Source organism: Bos grunniens, chromosome 5 (genome assembly GCF_055505025.1).
Source record: "Bos grunniens cultivar Pamir isolate PY7600 chromosome 5, Bosgru_T2T1.0, whole genome shotgun sequence".
Lineage (NCBI taxonomy): Eukaryota > Metazoa > Chordata > Mammalia > Artiodactyla > Bovidae > Bos > Bos grunniens.
This window is the reverse complement of record NC_141169.1, coordinates 34,697,281-34,716,008: the sequence shown is the minus strand read 5'-3', so window position 1 is coordinate 34,716,008 and position 18,728 is coordinate 34,697,281. Positions and strand designations below refer to the sequence as shown.

General features: G+C 40.3%; 1 protein-coding gene across 2 annotated transcripts in view; it reads right to left on the bottom strand.

Annotated features, from left to right (window-relative positions):
- Positions 1–230: 230 nt before the first annotated feature.
- Positions 231–18,728, bottom strand: part of SLC38A1 (solute carrier family 38 member 1) — a 79,691-nt gene continuing 61,193 nt past the window's right edge. The window contains exons 9-18 of one of the 2 annotated variants that reach the window (XR_015163742.1): positions 18,470–18,552; positions 16,924–16,982; positions 16,686–16,799; positions 15,234–15,313; positions 11,991–12,091; positions 9,490–9,608; positions 8,793–8,934; positions 8,604–8,701; positions 5,675–6,874; positions 231–5,335 (exon numbers count right to left, since the gene is read on the bottom strand). Coding sequence is in view for 1 of the 2 variants with exons in the window: in XM_086399792.1 (XP_086255918.1) it covers positions 6,773–6,874; positions 8,604–8,701; positions 8,793–8,934; positions 9,490–9,608; positions 11,991–12,091; positions 15,234–15,313; positions 16,686–16,799; positions 16,924–16,982; positions 18,470–18,552 (898 nt within the window). In the remaining variant the exon portion in view is untranslated. Of the gene's footprint in view, positions 6,875–8,603; positions 8,702–8,792; positions 8,935–9,489; positions 9,609–11,990; positions 12,092–15,233; positions 15,314–16,685; positions 16,800–16,923; positions 16,983–18,469; positions 18,553–18,728 lie in introns of both variants that reach the window. The other variant, XM_086399792.1, reaches the window with a different exon arrangement.

Genomic DNA, 18,728 nt, shown 5'->3' with positions numbered 1-18,728 from the left:
CGTGTTCAGTCACTCAGGTCCAACTCTTTGCAACCCCATGGCTCCCCATCAGGCTCCTCTGTCCATGGGATTATCCAGGCAAGAATACTGGAGGGGATTACCATTTCCTCCTCCAGGGGATCTTCCCAACCTAGGGATCGAACCCGTGTCTCCCGCATTGCAGGCAGATTCTTAGCCATTGAGCCACCTCAGTATTGTACCTTAGAAGAATGAACACAAAAATTCATAAATGCTTTATTCCACATTTTAATGTTTAAAAACTATGTTAACAGAGAAGTTATACAATAGAACTTCTTACATGTCTTTATTTACACCACATCCTGGGGGGAAAAAACAAAACTGTGTTTAATCAACCATGAATTACAAAGTTTTGTGACATGTGACTCACTTAAATCATCCATCTGAAACTCACTGACAAGGTTTTACATTAGTACACCAGTGGTGTGCTACAGGTAGATGAAGTCTAGAATACACTGAACTCTAGAGAGTAGATTACATACCAGCGATCAAGACTCAAGTCTTTTGGGAAAAAAAAAATTACTTAAGACATCCTATGTTGGCGTGGACACTGAAAGGCAAACATGCAAGACTTTCAAAAGCTTGATAAATAATAGTTCTTTTCTTCTTTCTTTCAAATTTGTGCTCACAGTTAATATTCAGGTCTAATATTCAGCTCTTTCCCTTTCAAAGGGACCAAAGTTTGGGAAACAGAAATTCAATTTTGGAAAAAAAAAAAAAATTCCTCCTCCCCAACATCTGTTTTCATAAATACTGTGTAGTAGTATCAGTGTTAACAGTGAAACAGTATTGCAAAGAAACAACTTGTTATTTTGGGTATTCTATTTCTATACGGCAATAATTTGGGTCTAAAATGTTCCTTTTTATTTGTAGCTCAGAGGACTAGCTTTGAAATAATTAATCTTAATACCAGTATAAGAAATCAACGTTAACTATTTCTCAGACATTTCTCTCTCTAAACAAGTAAGATTTGTAGGTTCCAAGTTTACATTAAGAGAACTATGTTACCTGGGAGAGAATGTAAATTTTTCTAATTCCCAAACAAAACCACTAGTATCAATGAAGACATTTATTCTTGATATGCAGATACTAGCAACTTCTATTTCAATGTGGATCAACAACTTCAAAAATATACAGCCTCCTATTTATTTACAATGTATTTACATACAAATGAAGTATTTCCTACAATAAGCCTCAACTGCATAGATTCTTCCTTTAAAAAACACGAATTCAAGCCTGTATGCATATAGGCCCAGCTTCACAGTCCTTCCTTACAGAAAACTCTAAAGAAGGAGGTCTGAGCCCTGTGAATTTTACATGCTTTTCAATAACTTTTCCTTTAAGATTTAGTGGTATCTTTCAGTTGTTAGCCACCCCGTCCCCAAATTTGTATCTGAAAACCTTAGATCATTATAAATAATTCACTGTATTTTACAGGAATGGTGTTGCTAAAAGATTCTCAGATTTGCCATTTCTAAGGAAAACATTAACATCCTCAAATGATAAAATCTCAGTCTTTAATTTGAAAGTGGATAGAAGTTTACCATGAACTAGAATGCAGGAATTATATTCTTAAGGTTTACATCCTAAGCCTCAAGCCAACTTACATTGAAAAACAGAGGGAAACTGATGGCTTTTGCACTAAAGGCATAAAATCAAATACCTGATCATTTCACCGATCTCCTCCCCACCCCCAACCCAACAAGATGTGCCATCCAGCACTCTGATCTGCTGAAAGAGTGGAGCACTAACCTTTTCAAAGGCTTTTCTGTAGCCTCTCTCAGCAGAGAACTCCCTTTAAAGGGAGGATAGGATTGATCATCACATGACGAACCCAAACATTCTAGAGAAACTTCTGACCTAAATTCAGTATTTCCTCTAACAAAAGGTAGATATTTTAATTGCTTTAAAAAAAAAAAAAATCCGAAACACCTCATTTTCATTTCTTCACAGCTGCCAAAACTCTAACCTTACTGTGTCTCAGGCCACGTGCAGGCAGCCTTATTTGCAATGATGCACCTGTACCAGCATTTCCAGTAGGAAGGGGGCTGCATTTCTCCCCTCCCTAAGTCCTGGTTCCCACTCTTATCCCTCAAGTCCCAGGAACCACTGTCTGAGAATGACAGATAGGACTACTGGGGAGAAAAAGGTGAGATGAATTGGCTCAATGTGGGTCTCTAACTTGACCTGTGCCAAGATCACTGGGAGTGATTATAAAATACAGTTTGCTGGACCTCCACCCCCAAAGTTTCTGATCTTATTTGGTCTGGGCTGAGGCCTGAGTACATGCACCCCATCGAGTTCCCAGGTGATGCTGATGCTGCTGATCTGGGGATCCCCACTTTGAGGAACACTGACTTGGAGGCTTGAATCCAACTCTAGAAAGAAGCTAATTCTGGGGTGACTGTCTGAGGTGTCCTCTGAAATACCATGACACCTTATCACAGCCATTAGTCCACCCCAAACTCCATGGCCATCACCCATGTATGTCTTTCTCAACAGAGTCTGCAAATATAAGAGGAAAAGTGGGTAGAGAGGTTTTTACCCCTCTTTGACTATTGGGCAGTTAAACTATGGTTTCCTAGCACTAAATCCATTAAAAGTGCTGTGTGCTGGCTTCAGCGACTGGCATGCAGGAGAAGCTGCACAGTGACATCATTTATGGTAGTGGGAGAGAAGGAGATAAACTCCAGGAGCAAAAGGTCCTACAAACAGAAGCAGGCAGGCCAGGCCTGAGCCTCCAGAGAAAAGAAGGGGTAGCAGCGGAGAATGTCCCTGGTGATGTATGGCCCATCAGAGGACCCCTCATCCTTCTTAACCCTCTTCCTCCTATGAGGTCTCTGGTTGCCCTGGACCTGGTCCCCTTCCTTTGCTGGGGACCCAGCTGTAGGCCACTCTGGGCACTTCTAATTGGTGGCTACTCTGGTGCCACCACCCAGCAGGCAGTGTGAGATTGGAGTGGTTGATCCAGATTCCACTAACAACATGAGGGATGGATTCTCGGCAACTCTGAGCAAACATCTGCTAGAAACAAAATCATATTCATTGCTTAGATTCTTTAGCAATCTTGTTAATATAGTACCCTATTTCAGCTGAACTATGAGTTTAGATCATCTTTTCTAGTTGGTCTGGGGGCCTAACCATTATGTATAACTTGGTTTCTGAAGGAAAATACATTCCAGGTTGCAAACAACCAACCGACAGTTCTGCACTATGCTCTGCCTATAAGTTGGGGTTCTGCACTAGCTTATAAATTGGGGACTGCCTATGATGAACAAGACTAAATTTCTTTCCTGTACATATGCTGCTGTCCTCACTTCCAGTAAGTAACATGAAGGAAATTGGGGATTTGCAGTGTGCTATGTTCTTACAACTAGAGAACAGTTCATGCCCCAAAGCATGAACCTAGCACTGTTCACTGGTGCTGAGATCCCATCTACCCAAGGAAAGCGTGCTGCTCCCAAAGGCTTAAGGTATCAAATTCGTTAGTCTACTCACATAGCAGAAAAACTTGTACAGCACTTGACTGTGTGATTTAAATTCTACCTAACATCTGTGGTACATGTATTTTTGGCTACGGGTTCACTACTCTGAACAAGAAGAATAAGAACAGTACACTTTACAGCTGCTGCTGCTGCTGCTAAGTCGCTTCAGTTGTGTCCGACTCTGTGCGATCCCAGAGACGGCAGCCCACCAGGCTCCCCCGTCTCTGGGATTCTCCAGGCAAGAACACTGGAGTGGGTTGCCACTTCCTTCTCCAATGCAGGAAAGTGAAAAGTGAAAGTGAAGTCGCTCAGTCATATCCGACTCTTAGCGACCCCATGGACTGCAAATGATGAAATTAATCACTGACAAATTACAGTAGGGTCTATTATATTCAGTCAACAATAAACTTAAATAAACGTACAAAGGTTTTAAAACCCTGTAGTAGTGCAGACATCAACAAGTGCCTCCTCTAAGCATATTTTAAGTAATAAAAAAAAATCCCATTCTGACACATAAAATCCAGACATCCAAAAATATCATTACACATCCCAAGCCTCCTCTAAATAAGCATATTTTAAATAATTTAAAAAATCCCCTGTTCTGACACATAAATTCCAAAGATCCAAAAATATCACTATACATCCCAAGAGCTAATGATAATCTTCTAAACTGTATGGGCAGAAAGTGAATTTTTATAAGTTAATGAAGAAAATGGGAAGTAGCCTAATATAGCTTGCAAATGAAATTTGTATTTTTTTAATGGAGGGTCATCCACTATCTAGCTATTACATGATTGGGTGTCCCCGGACAAGCTCCAAGGGCCAGGCATCTTGTTTGGTTGAGTTTCTCTTCTGCTTATCTATGGAAGACTGCTGAGAAGGACAGAAATGGCTGTGGGTTTCACTGGGTTAGGAATTTATACATAGGTAGGTACTCATTTCTAAATACCTGAACTCTAATCTCTGTGGATGTAATTCTGGAGCATGACATTAGAACCTATGATGATACTACTAAGACAGGCAGAAAATAATCTTTCCTTTTCCCCCAAGAGGGTCAGGAATGATCCTGATGCTTGCTTTCTGTATGGGATATTAGTCTGTAAAGGGGAGGGGGCAGTTCCGTGTTACTCCTGGTAAATATGGAGGCTCCAGGGATCTCAGTGCGGGAGGAACAGAGCCCAGAGTTAAGTGCCTCAAAACTCTGCCAAGAGCCTATGGTTAGAGGCTACTTATCTCTGGATAAGAAATCTGTTCAGTGAATTGATGTGTTTGTTGAATTCAACCAGGATGTAGATATAACACAAGCCCTGTTTCAAGAGACTAGCTCACAGGGTCACATGCTTCTCATTGTGTGATACAGACAATCCACGCACAGGCGATAGCCCAGCACAGGGGGAACGTGGTACTGGGTTTCTATCCTGTCCCCAGTGCCTTTTCAAGCTACCGTGCCCCATACTTCTCTGCTTTTACAGTCTCTCGGGAATTTCCTTCACTGGCTTTTAGGAGAGGGGCTGGGGTAAGAGTGTCAGCAACTCTGTCCCCTATGTGGGTCACATCAGTGGGCAATGACAGCCCACCCTTGACCAGGGATGAGGAGAGGGATAGCACTGCCACCAAAGTCCCCATCTTGGGGGAGAAAGGTACACAGTGCTTTCATCACACGCTGTCCTCAAAATCATCTCTGAAGGCTCTTTTTTCAAGACTGGATGGATGGCTAGTAGAGAAGAAATAGGAATGAGGCTTATTTAAGGTACAAAAATCTTGTATTTGCAATAACCTAAATTTATAGATACAAAGTGTTAGTCACTCAGTTGTGTTCACCTCTTTGCAACCTCATGGACTATAGTCCACCCGACTCCTCTGTCCATGGACTTCTCCAGGCAAGAATACTGGAGTGGGTAGCCATTCCCTTCTCCAGGGGATCGTCCCAACCCAGAGATGGAACCAGGGTCTTCTGCACTGCAGGCAGATTGGGTTCCCTTGGTGGCTCAGACAGTAAGGAATCTGCCTGCAATGCAGGAGACACCAGTTCGATCCCTGGGTCGGGAAGATCCCCTAGAGAAGGGAATGGCTACCCACTCCAGTCTTCTTGCCTGGAGAAGTCCATGAACAAAGGAGCCTGGCAGGCTACAGTTCATGAGGTTGCAAAGAGGTGGACACAATTGAGCAACTAACACTTTCACTTTCATAGATATAAAACAAATTTTTTAAAGACCCCCCTAAAGTACCTAATATAAAACAGGACTTACTTTCCCTAGATCATCCTTGGTTAGATACACATGATTTTCTGTGCAAAAAGCTGATGGACATGAGTAGAAGCTGCTGGGTTTATAATTTAAGACAATGTTTTTCCCCCTTCAACAATACAGATGTTGGGCTGAAGGTTATCTGCATCTGAAAAATATTTCCTCATACATTTTGGACAATCTTTTTGTAGGACTTTTGTTTCTCAATTTGTTATAAAGGTGTCGTGGGTCTTCCCCAACAAAGGCTGACTCAGATTATATAGAGTAACTTTGACACAAAGAGGGAAACAAAACTTCATTTGCTAGATAACCCAGATGTGTAGTTCAGTATATTTACCAAGGTAAGAATCATTCCCACCCCTTTCTGAGCTGAGAACACTCACCAGAGAAGGTCTCTGCACAGAGTGGATGGAATGCCAGCGAGGCCATGAGCTGCTGAAGCTCGCCTGCCAGGTGATCAGAACTGCCTCAAATATTGGGCATTCTCTGATCCAACAAGGGTATGTGCCCTGTGACTCTCATCTGATTATCCCTATGTGCTATTTTAACCAAAATAGGCAAATTATTTACGAAACCATTTTTTTCTGTAAAGCAAAATAAATATATACAATTCAAGATTCTTTTCTCTGCTAAAAAGATACAGATATAAGCTGAACATCAGTAGGAAAATTATTTCAGAATCTGGATGTACAATAAATAAACATGATGGATGATCACGTCTTCAGAGTTCTAAGATGATGAAATCACAAAAAAATAGAGTTAGTAGAGTGAAAAACAATCAACTGTGAAAAGTACTGGAAAATATGATTGCATGAAATTTGGAACCAAAAAAATCGACAATCTTAAAATTGATCCCCAATCCTGGAGAAGGATGAACCATGATAGAAACAGGTCTCTTGTTTTGCTACCAAAGTATTATTTCATTGTGTATCTTGTAAATTTCTGTTTGCTTCTGTAAACTTGCAGAGGAAGTGATGAAGGGTTGCTGATGCGTGATAACTTGACTGCTTTTCTCAGCTGGTCTCAGTGGCCTTCGTCACCACTTGATGAGTAGGCCCAGTCGTAGATGACCAAGGGAATGCTTACCAGGGAAAACAACACTCCCAGACCCAAGAAAAGGGCAGCCTGGAGTAACAGAAAGGCAAGGGTTATTTTCAGGGAAGCAAACATTTCCCATGTATACCCGGGAAAAACAAAAATGATTTCCCTCTCTTTTCATGTCCCCTCATATTTTATTTGGTTGGTTACATCTATTACTGAACTGTGAGATTCTTTCTAAAGTTGTGTGTACCTGATTCTCCAAGGATGGGCAACTAAGAAAAACTAGCTGTGCACAACCATCCTCTGTATTCTGCTCTTTGACTTCATGGAACGAAGGAAAAAGATCATCCTTCGACAACATACAGGTCATGTCATCAGCCAGCCTAGTTTATCACTGGCAGGTAAACATTTCTGTTTGAAAAAGTGTTAAAAGGATATCTAAAAGCAGAGTAGATTTGATCAAGTGAGACAGGAAATGAGTATACAAAATTAAGTGCTTTCAAGGGTTGATGAAGGCCCAGGGGGCAGATTACTAAATCTAAAATCTGGAGAACACAAGCTTTTAAATTGTTTGGTGTTCAGAGTTTCCAATGAGAGCTGAAATTCATGGAGAAGGATGAAGTGTCAAGACAGCCAGGGCGGGCTAGACTGGAGTCTGGAGGAGGAGACAGAGTTATGGGAAGGGGAGGGGGTGGAGAGTAGGGTTGAGAGGGTTGCATCCAGGCTCACCATCAGCGGTCTGGTGTAACTCCCAGTGAGCCCTTACATAGACTGGATCTCTTGTTTAATGCTATTTGGTAGATCCTCCCAGTGGTTTTATAACAGGAGCAAGGTTGGAGAGGCCCAGAGATTGGTGATCAGTAGGTCTCCACCACTGTCAGATTGAATCTTAAGCTAACTGCCAAAATTTAGTCAAAAACCTCCCCAAAAAACAAAAGTTCAGGACCAGAAGACGGCTCCTTCCTCTCTATCCTCATGAAGCCCCCACTGGTCAGATTTAGAAGGATTTGAGATTTACGGCTTTAGAGATAGTCCTTTTGGGGAAGCAGATGCTCCGGTGGCATCAACGATGCTTCCTCTAAATACACAGGGATGTTCCCCCGTGCCTACACCCCTCACTGGGGTCTGCTGACTCAGGTAACGTTTGTGATTGGAGTGCTCACACTATCTGGGAGGGCGGCTGAGAAGCCTTCTCCGAGGCCAAACATAATGGTGCTCCAGAAGGTACTCATGTAGCAGCCACTTCACCCCTGCTTCCCTCACTGTCTCCAAGTGCACCACCTTCAAGATGCCCTTGAACTTCACCAGACCTGGAAACAAGAATTCCAATATAGAAAGGTAGTTTCTGAATCCAGGTCTGTTGCTCCAAAGCATTTCTGTCAAATTATAAAAAGACTCAATGCTAACTCAGCTGTTTCAATTAAGGCACTGCAGGTTCCCTGGGCTGAAGGATGGAGTTACAGGACCAGGGACTATACAGAAACAGTGGACTGCAGAAAATTTTTGAGTCCCTTTCCACTTCAGATCTTGCTAATGACAAGGCATCACCCTGGAGAGACACAGGATGATCAATGTCTAATTTCTTGGCTGGCCACTCTGACACAAAAGGAGAAGGAGCAGAACCTGAAGATGTTTTGAGGGAATGGAGAAGATCCTGATATGACATTTTAAATCTCCCAAATGGGCAAACACTAGTATGGTTGCCTCCTTCTGAGGTCACTGTAAGTACTAGATGATGGAGATGGACTATTTACCTGGCATAGTTCAATGAAAAACAAACCAGAAAAATGAGAGTGGCTGGCATGAGACATACCCAAATTTGTTGAGTTCCCTTGTCTCCATCTTGGCTTGTGATTTTTAAATAAAGAGATGAAGGAAGAATGAAAATAAGCATATTAGCAGATGTAACGCCTGGAAAATAAGAAAAATCGAGGTTATCATTGTGAAAGTTTAACTTTCTAAACAGCTATCATAGAATAAGCAGCAGGTCAGAAAGCCATACCAACGACTCCAAAAATATCCTTCATGGAGGGTATGAAGATCACCAACAAGTTGATAATAACCAGGAGTAGGATGGTCACCAAGACATGACGACATAAATTAAACTTTGTTTTCTTAGCCAGTTCAAATAAAGAAGATCGAACCTGCAGAAAAAGAAAGCAAAAGGTCCTGTCATGCCTCCAGCTTGATGCCTTTCGTGTTTCTCATCAGTTATGGACGGATTGGGGCGTAGGCATTTGGACATGGTCAGTCCACACCTCATGAGTTTATAGATGGCTTAAACGTCTGACAAACCAGGGGGCTGGACATAAGATGGAAAGTCCTTTTCTTTATGAGTAGGTAGTTTTCTTTTGCAGGGGGCGGGGGGTGGGGGACAGTTTCTATTTAATCTGTGACTGAGCACTCTCTTCTGGTCCTTCTATATTGCCCTGTCTTGGATGACTGGGAGTCAAATAGTCTACCTACATTTCTCTGTAAGGAAGAGGGATAGACTAATCAGAACTGACTCATCCGTCAGAAAGCTACCCTAACTCACCGATACCACTTTCTTTCCAAAGACCTTTGAGATCCTTCCCTGAGGCAGTTTCAATGATGCAGGAATTCCCCACAGCAGCCTTGATCTGCAAGTGGCTCCTGAAGGCAGCACAGATGAGGAGCCCTCAGCTTTTAGTCAGGCTGCACTGAGGCCTTTTACTCACCGTGAAAAATAACACGGGCACGGTGAGGATGACGGCCATGATGACTGCCAGCCGTACCGTCAGGATAAGGATGTCGTTCTTGCTCTGGTACTTGTGGAGGAGGTCGGACTGCACGCTTTCTAAAATGAGGCGGAATGTGAAAAGGCATTAAAACAAGACAAAAGAATTATCATGGAGTGATGGGTTTCCTGAACCACAAAGGATCTGTAAACTAAAGAAGGCAAGGAAAGCAATGCTCTGGGAACTGAAGTGTCTATTCAACAATTTATAAAGTTGGAGAGCAAAGTCCCCCATGTGAGACATGCCCCACCTGTCCATACCTGCAGCAAAAAGGAGTGTAAGAGTAATCACCAGAAATTACACAGAGAGTAATTTACACTAAACTAAACCTAGGAGTGAGCTGAGGTTAGGCATACCATATGGCTGAAACACAAAGCCCTTCTTCATCTAGATTCTCTTCAACTTGGTGCCACTCATCCAACAATGCCCATCAGCCTCAGTCTCGCTGAGTGGGCTGCAGGCCACCTCCAGCCTCTTTCAAAGACTTCTGTTATCACTCAACGTCCAAGCAGAAGTGCCCATGGAACTTCACTGCTGCAAGGAACGCATTCTCCTCTTCCAGATACATTTTCCTCATAAAGCTTATATACCACTTTGAACTTTTTCTTAACACTGAACTTTAGAAAGTGTCACTTCAAAGACAAGCAAAGCTAGAAAAGCAGTCACTGAGCAAGAAAAAGCTCACTCCTGCCCTTTTTTAAAGAATAATTGCTGTTTTTTAAATATTTATTTTTATTTATTTATTTGACTATGTCAGGTCTTAGTTGCTGTGTGTAGAATCTTTAGTTGTGGCATGTGGGACTTAGTTCCCAGACCAGGGATCAAACCCAGGCCCCCTTCATTGGGAGCATGGAGTCTTAGCCACTGGACCACCGAGGAAGGCCCACTCCTGTTTTTTTTTAATCAATGACTATACAGCAGTTAGTTGTAATTTGGATGTGCTCTGGAGAGGAGCTAAGCTCAAGGTCCTTCTACTCTGCCATTTTGTCTCCAACTCAAAAATCCACTCCTTTGACAAGAGATAGTTCCCTTCCCATCTCAAGGTTCAGGGTGTGGAATTCCAGTTCCATTTAACAGTCTGGGCCAGAGATAGGTCTCAATTTTAGAAAAAGGATCCTAGATTATAATAAAAATCTCCTTAGTTCTAATTTCCTTGATTCAAAATTCATAACCATCTAAAAGTAGCTGAGCTTTTTTTCTCGCTGCCGTCTCTGGGGTCGCACAGAGTCGGACACGACTGAAGCGACTTAGCAGCAGCATCAGCAGCAGCAAGAGTATTGAAAGGTTTTGATATTCTATTCTATGTGGGAAAAAAATGGATTTGCCACAAAAAAATCATAGCTTAAACAAGGCAACAGTGAGACCAGTCAACTAATATTAGGCTCTCTCTCTCTTTCCCTCCCTTTACCCACCCCCAAGCCCTGCAACTCTTCAGGAAACTTGAGAACACCGTCCTTATGCAGAAATTAAATGTGGTATTTATGGATTCATTAGACAATGCTCTTCTCCATTGCTTGTGAAAATGGTAATTAGGGAATTCCCTGAAGGTCCAGTGGTTAGGAGTCAGTGCTTTCACTACCAAAGGCTGGGTTCAATCTCTGGTGGGGGAACTACGGTCTCACAAGCTGTGAGGCTTGTGGTAATGGTAATAATACAACTGTATAATCAGGGAAGCCTTTCCAGGCCGAATTAATCATCTCAAATGTGTTTAAATTTTGAGACATTTGTGTTTATGAAAAAAAGTGCCCCCAAGAAATGTTATTTCATAGAGAATGTAATGTGAAATTTACGTATTCAAATTTAAAACAGCTCCCAAACTGTAATGATAATGAAAGATGTTAAATAAAATTGCAGGATGATTGGAATAGAAGAGGATGAAGGAGCAGTAAGGTAGACTATTCATACAGGGTCAATAAAAGTTACAAATGAAACTTTGTTCTTTTTCAGATTTCATTTAACTCTGTCATTGCTTCATATTAAAGCAAAGCTCCACCTGCTGCTGAACAATCAGGTGTTTTATTATTAATTAACGCACAGTGTCATGAGTGTAGCACTCTACTCCTTCTCACTTTCCAAATCTATCTCTGTCTCTCTTTTCTATTAATGGAAAATGACCCAGTTCACAACAGCAATTAGGAAAGCCTTCACTGATACAGTTCTAAACCTTCCTTAGTAAAGGTGACATGCTTATAAAATGCATTTTTTTTAAGGACAGTATTAGGAGAAAAAATTATGGTAATTATTCTACTGCATAGTCAGCATGAATATGTAAAGGAACCATAGCCATTTGCTTTAAGCAGAAGAAAAGATCAGTAAAATCAATGGATAGATTTGTTGCTTTTGGGGGTTATCACATTGAAATATCAGTACATATTTTGATACTGATTTTTACTAATTTACTTACTAATACCTATATTTAGGTACTGACAGAAGGTACTTACCATAGAATGTCAAGTAGCCAAAAATGGCAGTCAAGAAATACATAACAAACATGGCGAAAAAGGAGATATTTGAAACCATCTGCATCTTTTTCTGTGATCGACTAAAAACAAAGAAAAAGAAATTTGAAAAATTAAAAACCATGTTATTGAATGTAAACACAAATATTAACCCTGAAGAATGGAACTTAACTTTCTTTCTAACAGGCTTGGGCTGACTTGAGCTGCTATAATTACCCCCAGTAATTACAGCAAATATGCCAGTTTCCAATAACTTTCTTTACACTGATTGGGTATTGAGAGAGAAAGAGCCATGGAACAAACAATGCCTTGAATGTTCTTCCTCATTCTTTTGGAAGAATATTGAGTTCTCACCTGAAGGGCAGAGAGTGTTTTTTTAACATTTGTTTGATACTATCTCCACACTCAGGACGCACAGGAAAAAGGCAGAATAAGTTCCAATGCTGTTTCCTTGGCTCCAGAGATCAGGCACTGAGCTAGAATTTGACTGGGAGTTCTGTCACTAAAGCTGCTATTTAAGGTCTGATTTTCCCATTGAATAGCCTCAGGGAGGGTTTCCCAGGTGGCTCAGTGGGTAAAGAATTCACCTGCAATGCAGGAGATACTGGTTCCATCCCTGGGTCGGGAAGATCCCCTGGAGGAGGGCATGGCCACCCGCTCCAGTATTCTTGTCTGGAAAATCCCATAGACAGAGAAGCCTGCAGACTGAAGTCCACGGGGATGCAAGGAGTCAGACTTGACTGAAGCGACTAAGCACGCATGCACTCACACAGCCTCAGGGAAGCCTGTATGTCTTCACAGCAATGAGTGCCTAGAAACTCACAGCTGGGATAATGAAACGCTCTCTCTTTCTCTCCTAGGTCAAGTTTATCTTGGGAGTTTGCATGAACCTCTAAGTTTCTTTAGCTGCCCAAACAATTAATCTCCAAGACTTGTACTCAAGAGTAGGCCACCAAGAAGCAGGACATTTGACTGTGTCATAACAGGAAGTATGGAACACAAGACAAATTGAGAAGTACCCACATAAGACAACTACAAACTAAAAGCAGAACTATTAAGTTTAAAAGATGCCAAAGATATCTTTTAATTATCTTATGTTTAAATATCTTAAATATAAGATCATAAAGTAGGACTAATGTATGCAAAGATAGGTAGATGTAAATACTTCAAAACTTAGTCATGAATCAATTTAAAATGAAAGAGGAACAATCATGAGTGAATTCAATCCTGAGTAACATCATCTTTCTTTCAAAATGGAAATAGATAACTATATTGTATATCTTTTCTGAGCTTAAGACTATGCCATGATGCCTATTTCAAGAAACAAGAAAAATGTCAATCTACCCTGACACCTAAAGAAACTAGAAAAAGAAGAACAAAGTCCAAAGTCAGTATAAGAAAGGAAATAAAAATGAGTGGAATAAATAAAATAGAAACTAAAAAGATAACAGAAAGGATCAATGAAACTAAGAACTGATTCTTTGAAAAGACAAACACAATTGACAAACCTTTAGCTAGGCTTACAGAGAAAAAAAGACAGAAGGCCCTGATAAATAAAATCAGACACAGAAGAGAGTAAGTACCAACAGACACCATCGAAATACAAGAGACTACAAGGGAGTATTATGAAAGTTATATGCCAACACACTGGACAACCTAGAAGAAACGGACAAACGCTTAGAATCATATAACCTTTCAAGACTGAATCATGAAGAAACGGAAAATATGAATAGACCCATCACTAGTACAGAGACTGAAGCGGTCTTCAAAAACCTCTGGAAGAACAGAAGTCTAGGACCAGAGGACTTCACTGGTGAATTCTACCAAACATTCAAAGATTTAATACCTATCCTTTGCAAACTCTTCCAAAAATCTGAAGAGGAGGGAATGGTTCGTAACATGTTATGAGGCCAAAATCTTTGTGATACCAAAACCAGACAAAGAAAACACAAAAAAGGAAAATTGCTGGCTAATATCTCTGATGAATATAGATGTAAAAATCCTCAACAAAATATCAGCAATGACAAACCGACAGCAAACATCACTCTAAATGATGAAAAATGGAAGCTATCCCTCTAAATGAGGAAGAGGACAAGGATGCCCACTCTTACCACTCTTATTCAGCCTAATAGCAGAAGTCCTAGCCAGAGCAATTAGGGAAGAAAAAAAATAAAAAGCATCCAAATTGGAAAGAAGAAAGTAAAACTGTCACTATTTGCTCTGTGACATATTTTATACACCGAAAACCCTGAAGACTCCACCAAAAAACTATTAGAGATAATAAACAAGTACAGTAAAGTTGCAAGGTACAAAAATCACACAAAAATCTGCCATGTTTCTATATGCTAACAATGAGAGAACAGAAAGAGAAATTAAGAAAACAATCCACTTATAAATGCAACAAAAAGAATAAAATATCTAGGAGTAAATTTACAAGGATGTAGCTACAGAGAATAGAGTCGTGGTTACCAGCAGGGAAAGGGAAGAGGGAGGACGAAATGGGTAAAGGAGATCCACTGTATGGTGACGGATGGAAACTATATTTTTGTGAGCAGGACGTAGTGTGTATGGAAGTAGAAATATCAGGTTGTACACATGAAACCTATATAAGTTGTAAACCAGTTATCTCAAAAAAGAGACTATGACATGATAAATATTTTTATGTAGAAAGTCTGATAATAAGAGAGGCTAAGAAGAGAACCCATTAGGGAATTCATAAGCAGTCCTTCCATTTTCTTTAGAAGAGCAATCAAAAACAAATCCATAATCACTGTAATAGTTGAAAATGAACAACAATATTCTTCTGTCCAGTTTGTGGTCTTAACATTCATTTCTTCATGCCTGTTTTACCAGCCTCCAACTAAACCAAAAGGCAAATCATATACAATGTATTCAGTGGTTCACAGATGAATCTGAAGATTACCATTATTCATTTGCAAACTAATCACAAGTGATATAAAGCAACACAAACACTTGAACTCTCTTGAGTAACACAGTATTTGAAAAACCAAATTAATAAGAAAAAGCCCACATAATAAATGCTTTTCATACATTTATGGACAAAACATACTGCAGGTTTGTGTCTTGCTCAAGAATGACAAAGTAAATGTTGAAGCTGGGCTATGGAAGTTCATGATATGAGTCCATTTATTTTGATACAGCACTTGCCTATTAACGAGGGGCTGTAAAATGATTCAGTTTGAAAAAAAAAATTAAATCTCTTACTCTTTAAGTTCACTGTAAATTGGCAGGACCGACGGGTGGCAGACAAAAGCAAACGCAATTGTTGGTAAAGCGTACACGGTCTATTTGGGAGGAAAAAATAAACGTTACGGAAAGGCATTTTTACCATAAAAACTGTATTGCTCCAGTATTTCTGAGCTGTCTTTTTATCTGACAGCCCTTCAGAATCCTTGCATTATTTGGTTATTAGGGGAGCTTTGGTATCTAAAATAGGAGCAGCTTTTCTAAGACAGCTTATCTAGCTTGAGATATTATGCACTTGGCAGAGAGGGGTTTTACAGCCAGGCTCACCTACGCTGTATTTTATGTTCCCCAGGCGTTGCATCACCTGTATTAATGTGGCACTAGCTGGTTACAAGCACTTTCCTCTGTTATTTCACTGAGTCCCCACAATCCTGAGACAGACCAGCACTGTTCTCCTGGCTCCCTCCAAGACAGGCAAGGCAACACAGCCAGAACATGCACCTTCGTTTCACTGCTCTCTGCTTTATAAGGGGTGCATCAGTCAGACTTAAATATGGATCTAAAAAGAAAATGACTTTCTTAAAAGAAAACTACTTCACTACTTTAGGGTACCTTTCAGGGTTTAAAGACAGCAGGTGACAGATCAAACTAAATTAGTTTAATAGAAAAAGATAATTCAATATAGTAACTTCTTATGCAAAAAGAAGCTGGCAGAGAAGAAGGGAAAAGTAACATTTCTCATGCTATAATTTTGCCCAAGCAAGGTATCAGGCACATTCTAAGAAACCCTGTAAGATACACAATAGAGTCATCATTTTACAAATGGGGTTGACAATTTGCCTGAGAATTCAAATCCAATCCTGACTGTCTCCATAGTCTACCCTTCCCCAATATGTCGTATGAATGTTCCTGAAGTGCCAATTTATGGTGGGGTCTATATTTCAACTGTGCAAGCTGGGGAAGTTTGAGGTGTTCCTTTCTGTCAGCACGAGACAGAAGCAGTGAGCTGTGGGATGGGGATGGGTGGGAGGGGGGCTCAAACGGAAGGGGTAGACACATATCAGGACTGATTCAAGTTGTACGGCAGAAATCCACACAACATTGTAAAGGAAGTATCCTCCTATTAAAAAATTAGTTTTAAGAAAAGAAGAAACAGTGGGCTAAGGATGTTATTCATTTGTTTTTAAAGAACTATAAGAAATAGCAGAGCTGAGATAATTGTGCAGAAAGAGCTTTTCACAGAGAATACTTTAGGTTGTCCTACACTAAACTGGGTAAAGGGGAGCATGAAGTATACTATCTGTATATTTCTTCAAGGTCATTAAATGGACTGTGTCATTTGAAACCTGTGGTACCCTGTTCCTTTGAGAATCAATGCATCAAAGACAGTTTAATTAAAACAAGTTTAAGAAACACAATGTCCTTTGTAAAAACACCCCTATTTTTATATCTAAAGGACAAGAAACTTACCTTTGAATTAAAGGTAACATATTTTGGTGTACACATGTCTGGATTTGTTGAATTAGGAATTGTTGAATTTAGCTCTGGAACAGAACAGGTAATTTTAAATTTCTTGTAGATAACCTGGCATTAAAAAAAAATAAAGGAGAAACAATCAAACTTTGTCAAATAAAGCCCAATAATGCATAATTATTACGTAGCATCGTACTATGGCAAAACCAGGCCAACCATTTCAACCAGCACTTACCACAATTAGGAAAAAAACCATACAGCTCAAGGAAAATCCACTAGTATAGCCAAGATAACCTAAAAAGAGTTTAAAGAATTATTATTTTATCCATCACCTCTTTCAATGCATTATTTCAAGCACAGTTTAGGGTTCCAATAATATCCATACATGCTAATATGAATATAAGATTTTCTATTTGATAGGGCTATCTTATTTGGCAAAAAATGGTGACTTTAAATTAAAACAATACAGTAGTATGTGCTTTGATTCCAGTTCTTCCTGACCCACTAGAGAATGCAGATTTTCAGAGTCCAGGGGAAAAGAGCCTCCCAAATTTGGCTATAGGTCTCTGCTGCCGTATTCTAATGAATTCCTATAGCCAAATCCATTTACTCCTTGATCCACTCAATAGTTCTTGATTATGTACCCATTGTGTACATACTGAATATGCACAGAAGAGATGAAGTGATTTCTAGGGATAAACTGAGCACCCAAGGCACTCGACCTTGTTCCCCTTAGAATGCCTGGGAGATCTCTGAGCACCATAAGCTCCAGAAAGGCAGAGTTAAGTGGTCTCTGGGGGCTGCACGGTGCTCACCTCTGGGGGAGAAGAGTCCTTCTCCACTAGCATGAAAAAGAGCTATGTATGCACAGAAAAGCTTAAACAGAGACTCAGAAACCAGAAAATTAAGTAGCTTTAAAGAAAAAATCCACTTATAGGTCTAAAAGAACAGCTACAGAGGTGTGGTAAGAACTTGAGATGTCTGCCTCGAATGAGCCCAGAATTATAAGGAAATGCATTTCAGTGGCATTGGACTGGATAGAGGTCTGGCTGCATTATTTCACACATGAAATTTTCATAACATCAGGGATTCTTGTCTCCAAATATAAGCACACATGCAAAAATGTCAAAGCCAAGTGGATATGGCTTAGTGATCATCTACCACTTTTCACTTCTCTCTCTCCCTTCAGTGAGGCAAATCATTGAGACTGGTTAGACTCTGATCGTTTAAGACTGATTCATAATATCAATTTTTGCCTGTTCAGTACTCAGTCCTGACTGACTCTTTGCAACCCCATGGACTGCCAGGCTTCCCTGTCCTTCACCATCTCCTGGAGCTTGCTCAAGCTCATGTCCGTTGAGTTGGGGATGCCATCCACCCATCTTGTCCTCTGTGGTCCCCTTCTCCTCTGGGTAAAAATATAAGCCACTTTCTGTCTTGGTATTAGCTATGAAATTCTGTCCATCTAAACAATCAGAATGTGTAAGACCTTCTATGAGGAGAATTCCATTTTTTGGACTTTGGGCTTTTAGACAGAGCATTTTCTGCTGCTGGCCCCAGGACCCCCTTTACCCTTCCATGGCTTAGAAGAGGGACTGCTTACAAAGTCACATATGAGCCAGTGTTTTTAATCCCCTATTAAAGTCATGCCTCATTAATACTTACAATTTATTATTCAATCTTTACCCTGCAAGTCAAAGTAGGGAGCAAAGTTGTTTGTTTTTATTAGGTTTCTGATTCATCTGAGTGCTATAGAGACTGTGATACAAGCAAGATCTTACCTAAGTTCTTCAAGAGACACAGAGGGAGAATTATGCCAAAGGTAACTACCACCACCAGCAGGCGGCCATCCACGTACCAGGCTCTGGAAGGCATTGAAGCAGATAGCCATATTTTCTTAGAAAGCGACTTTTTTTTCTCACAAGGAAAATTTCACAATATTTTTAAAAATTAAAAAAAAATTTTTTTAAATGGTAATTATTATTCGATTTTATCCAAACACTTTAAGCCAACCACTAATCATTTACTATCATCTGTCTC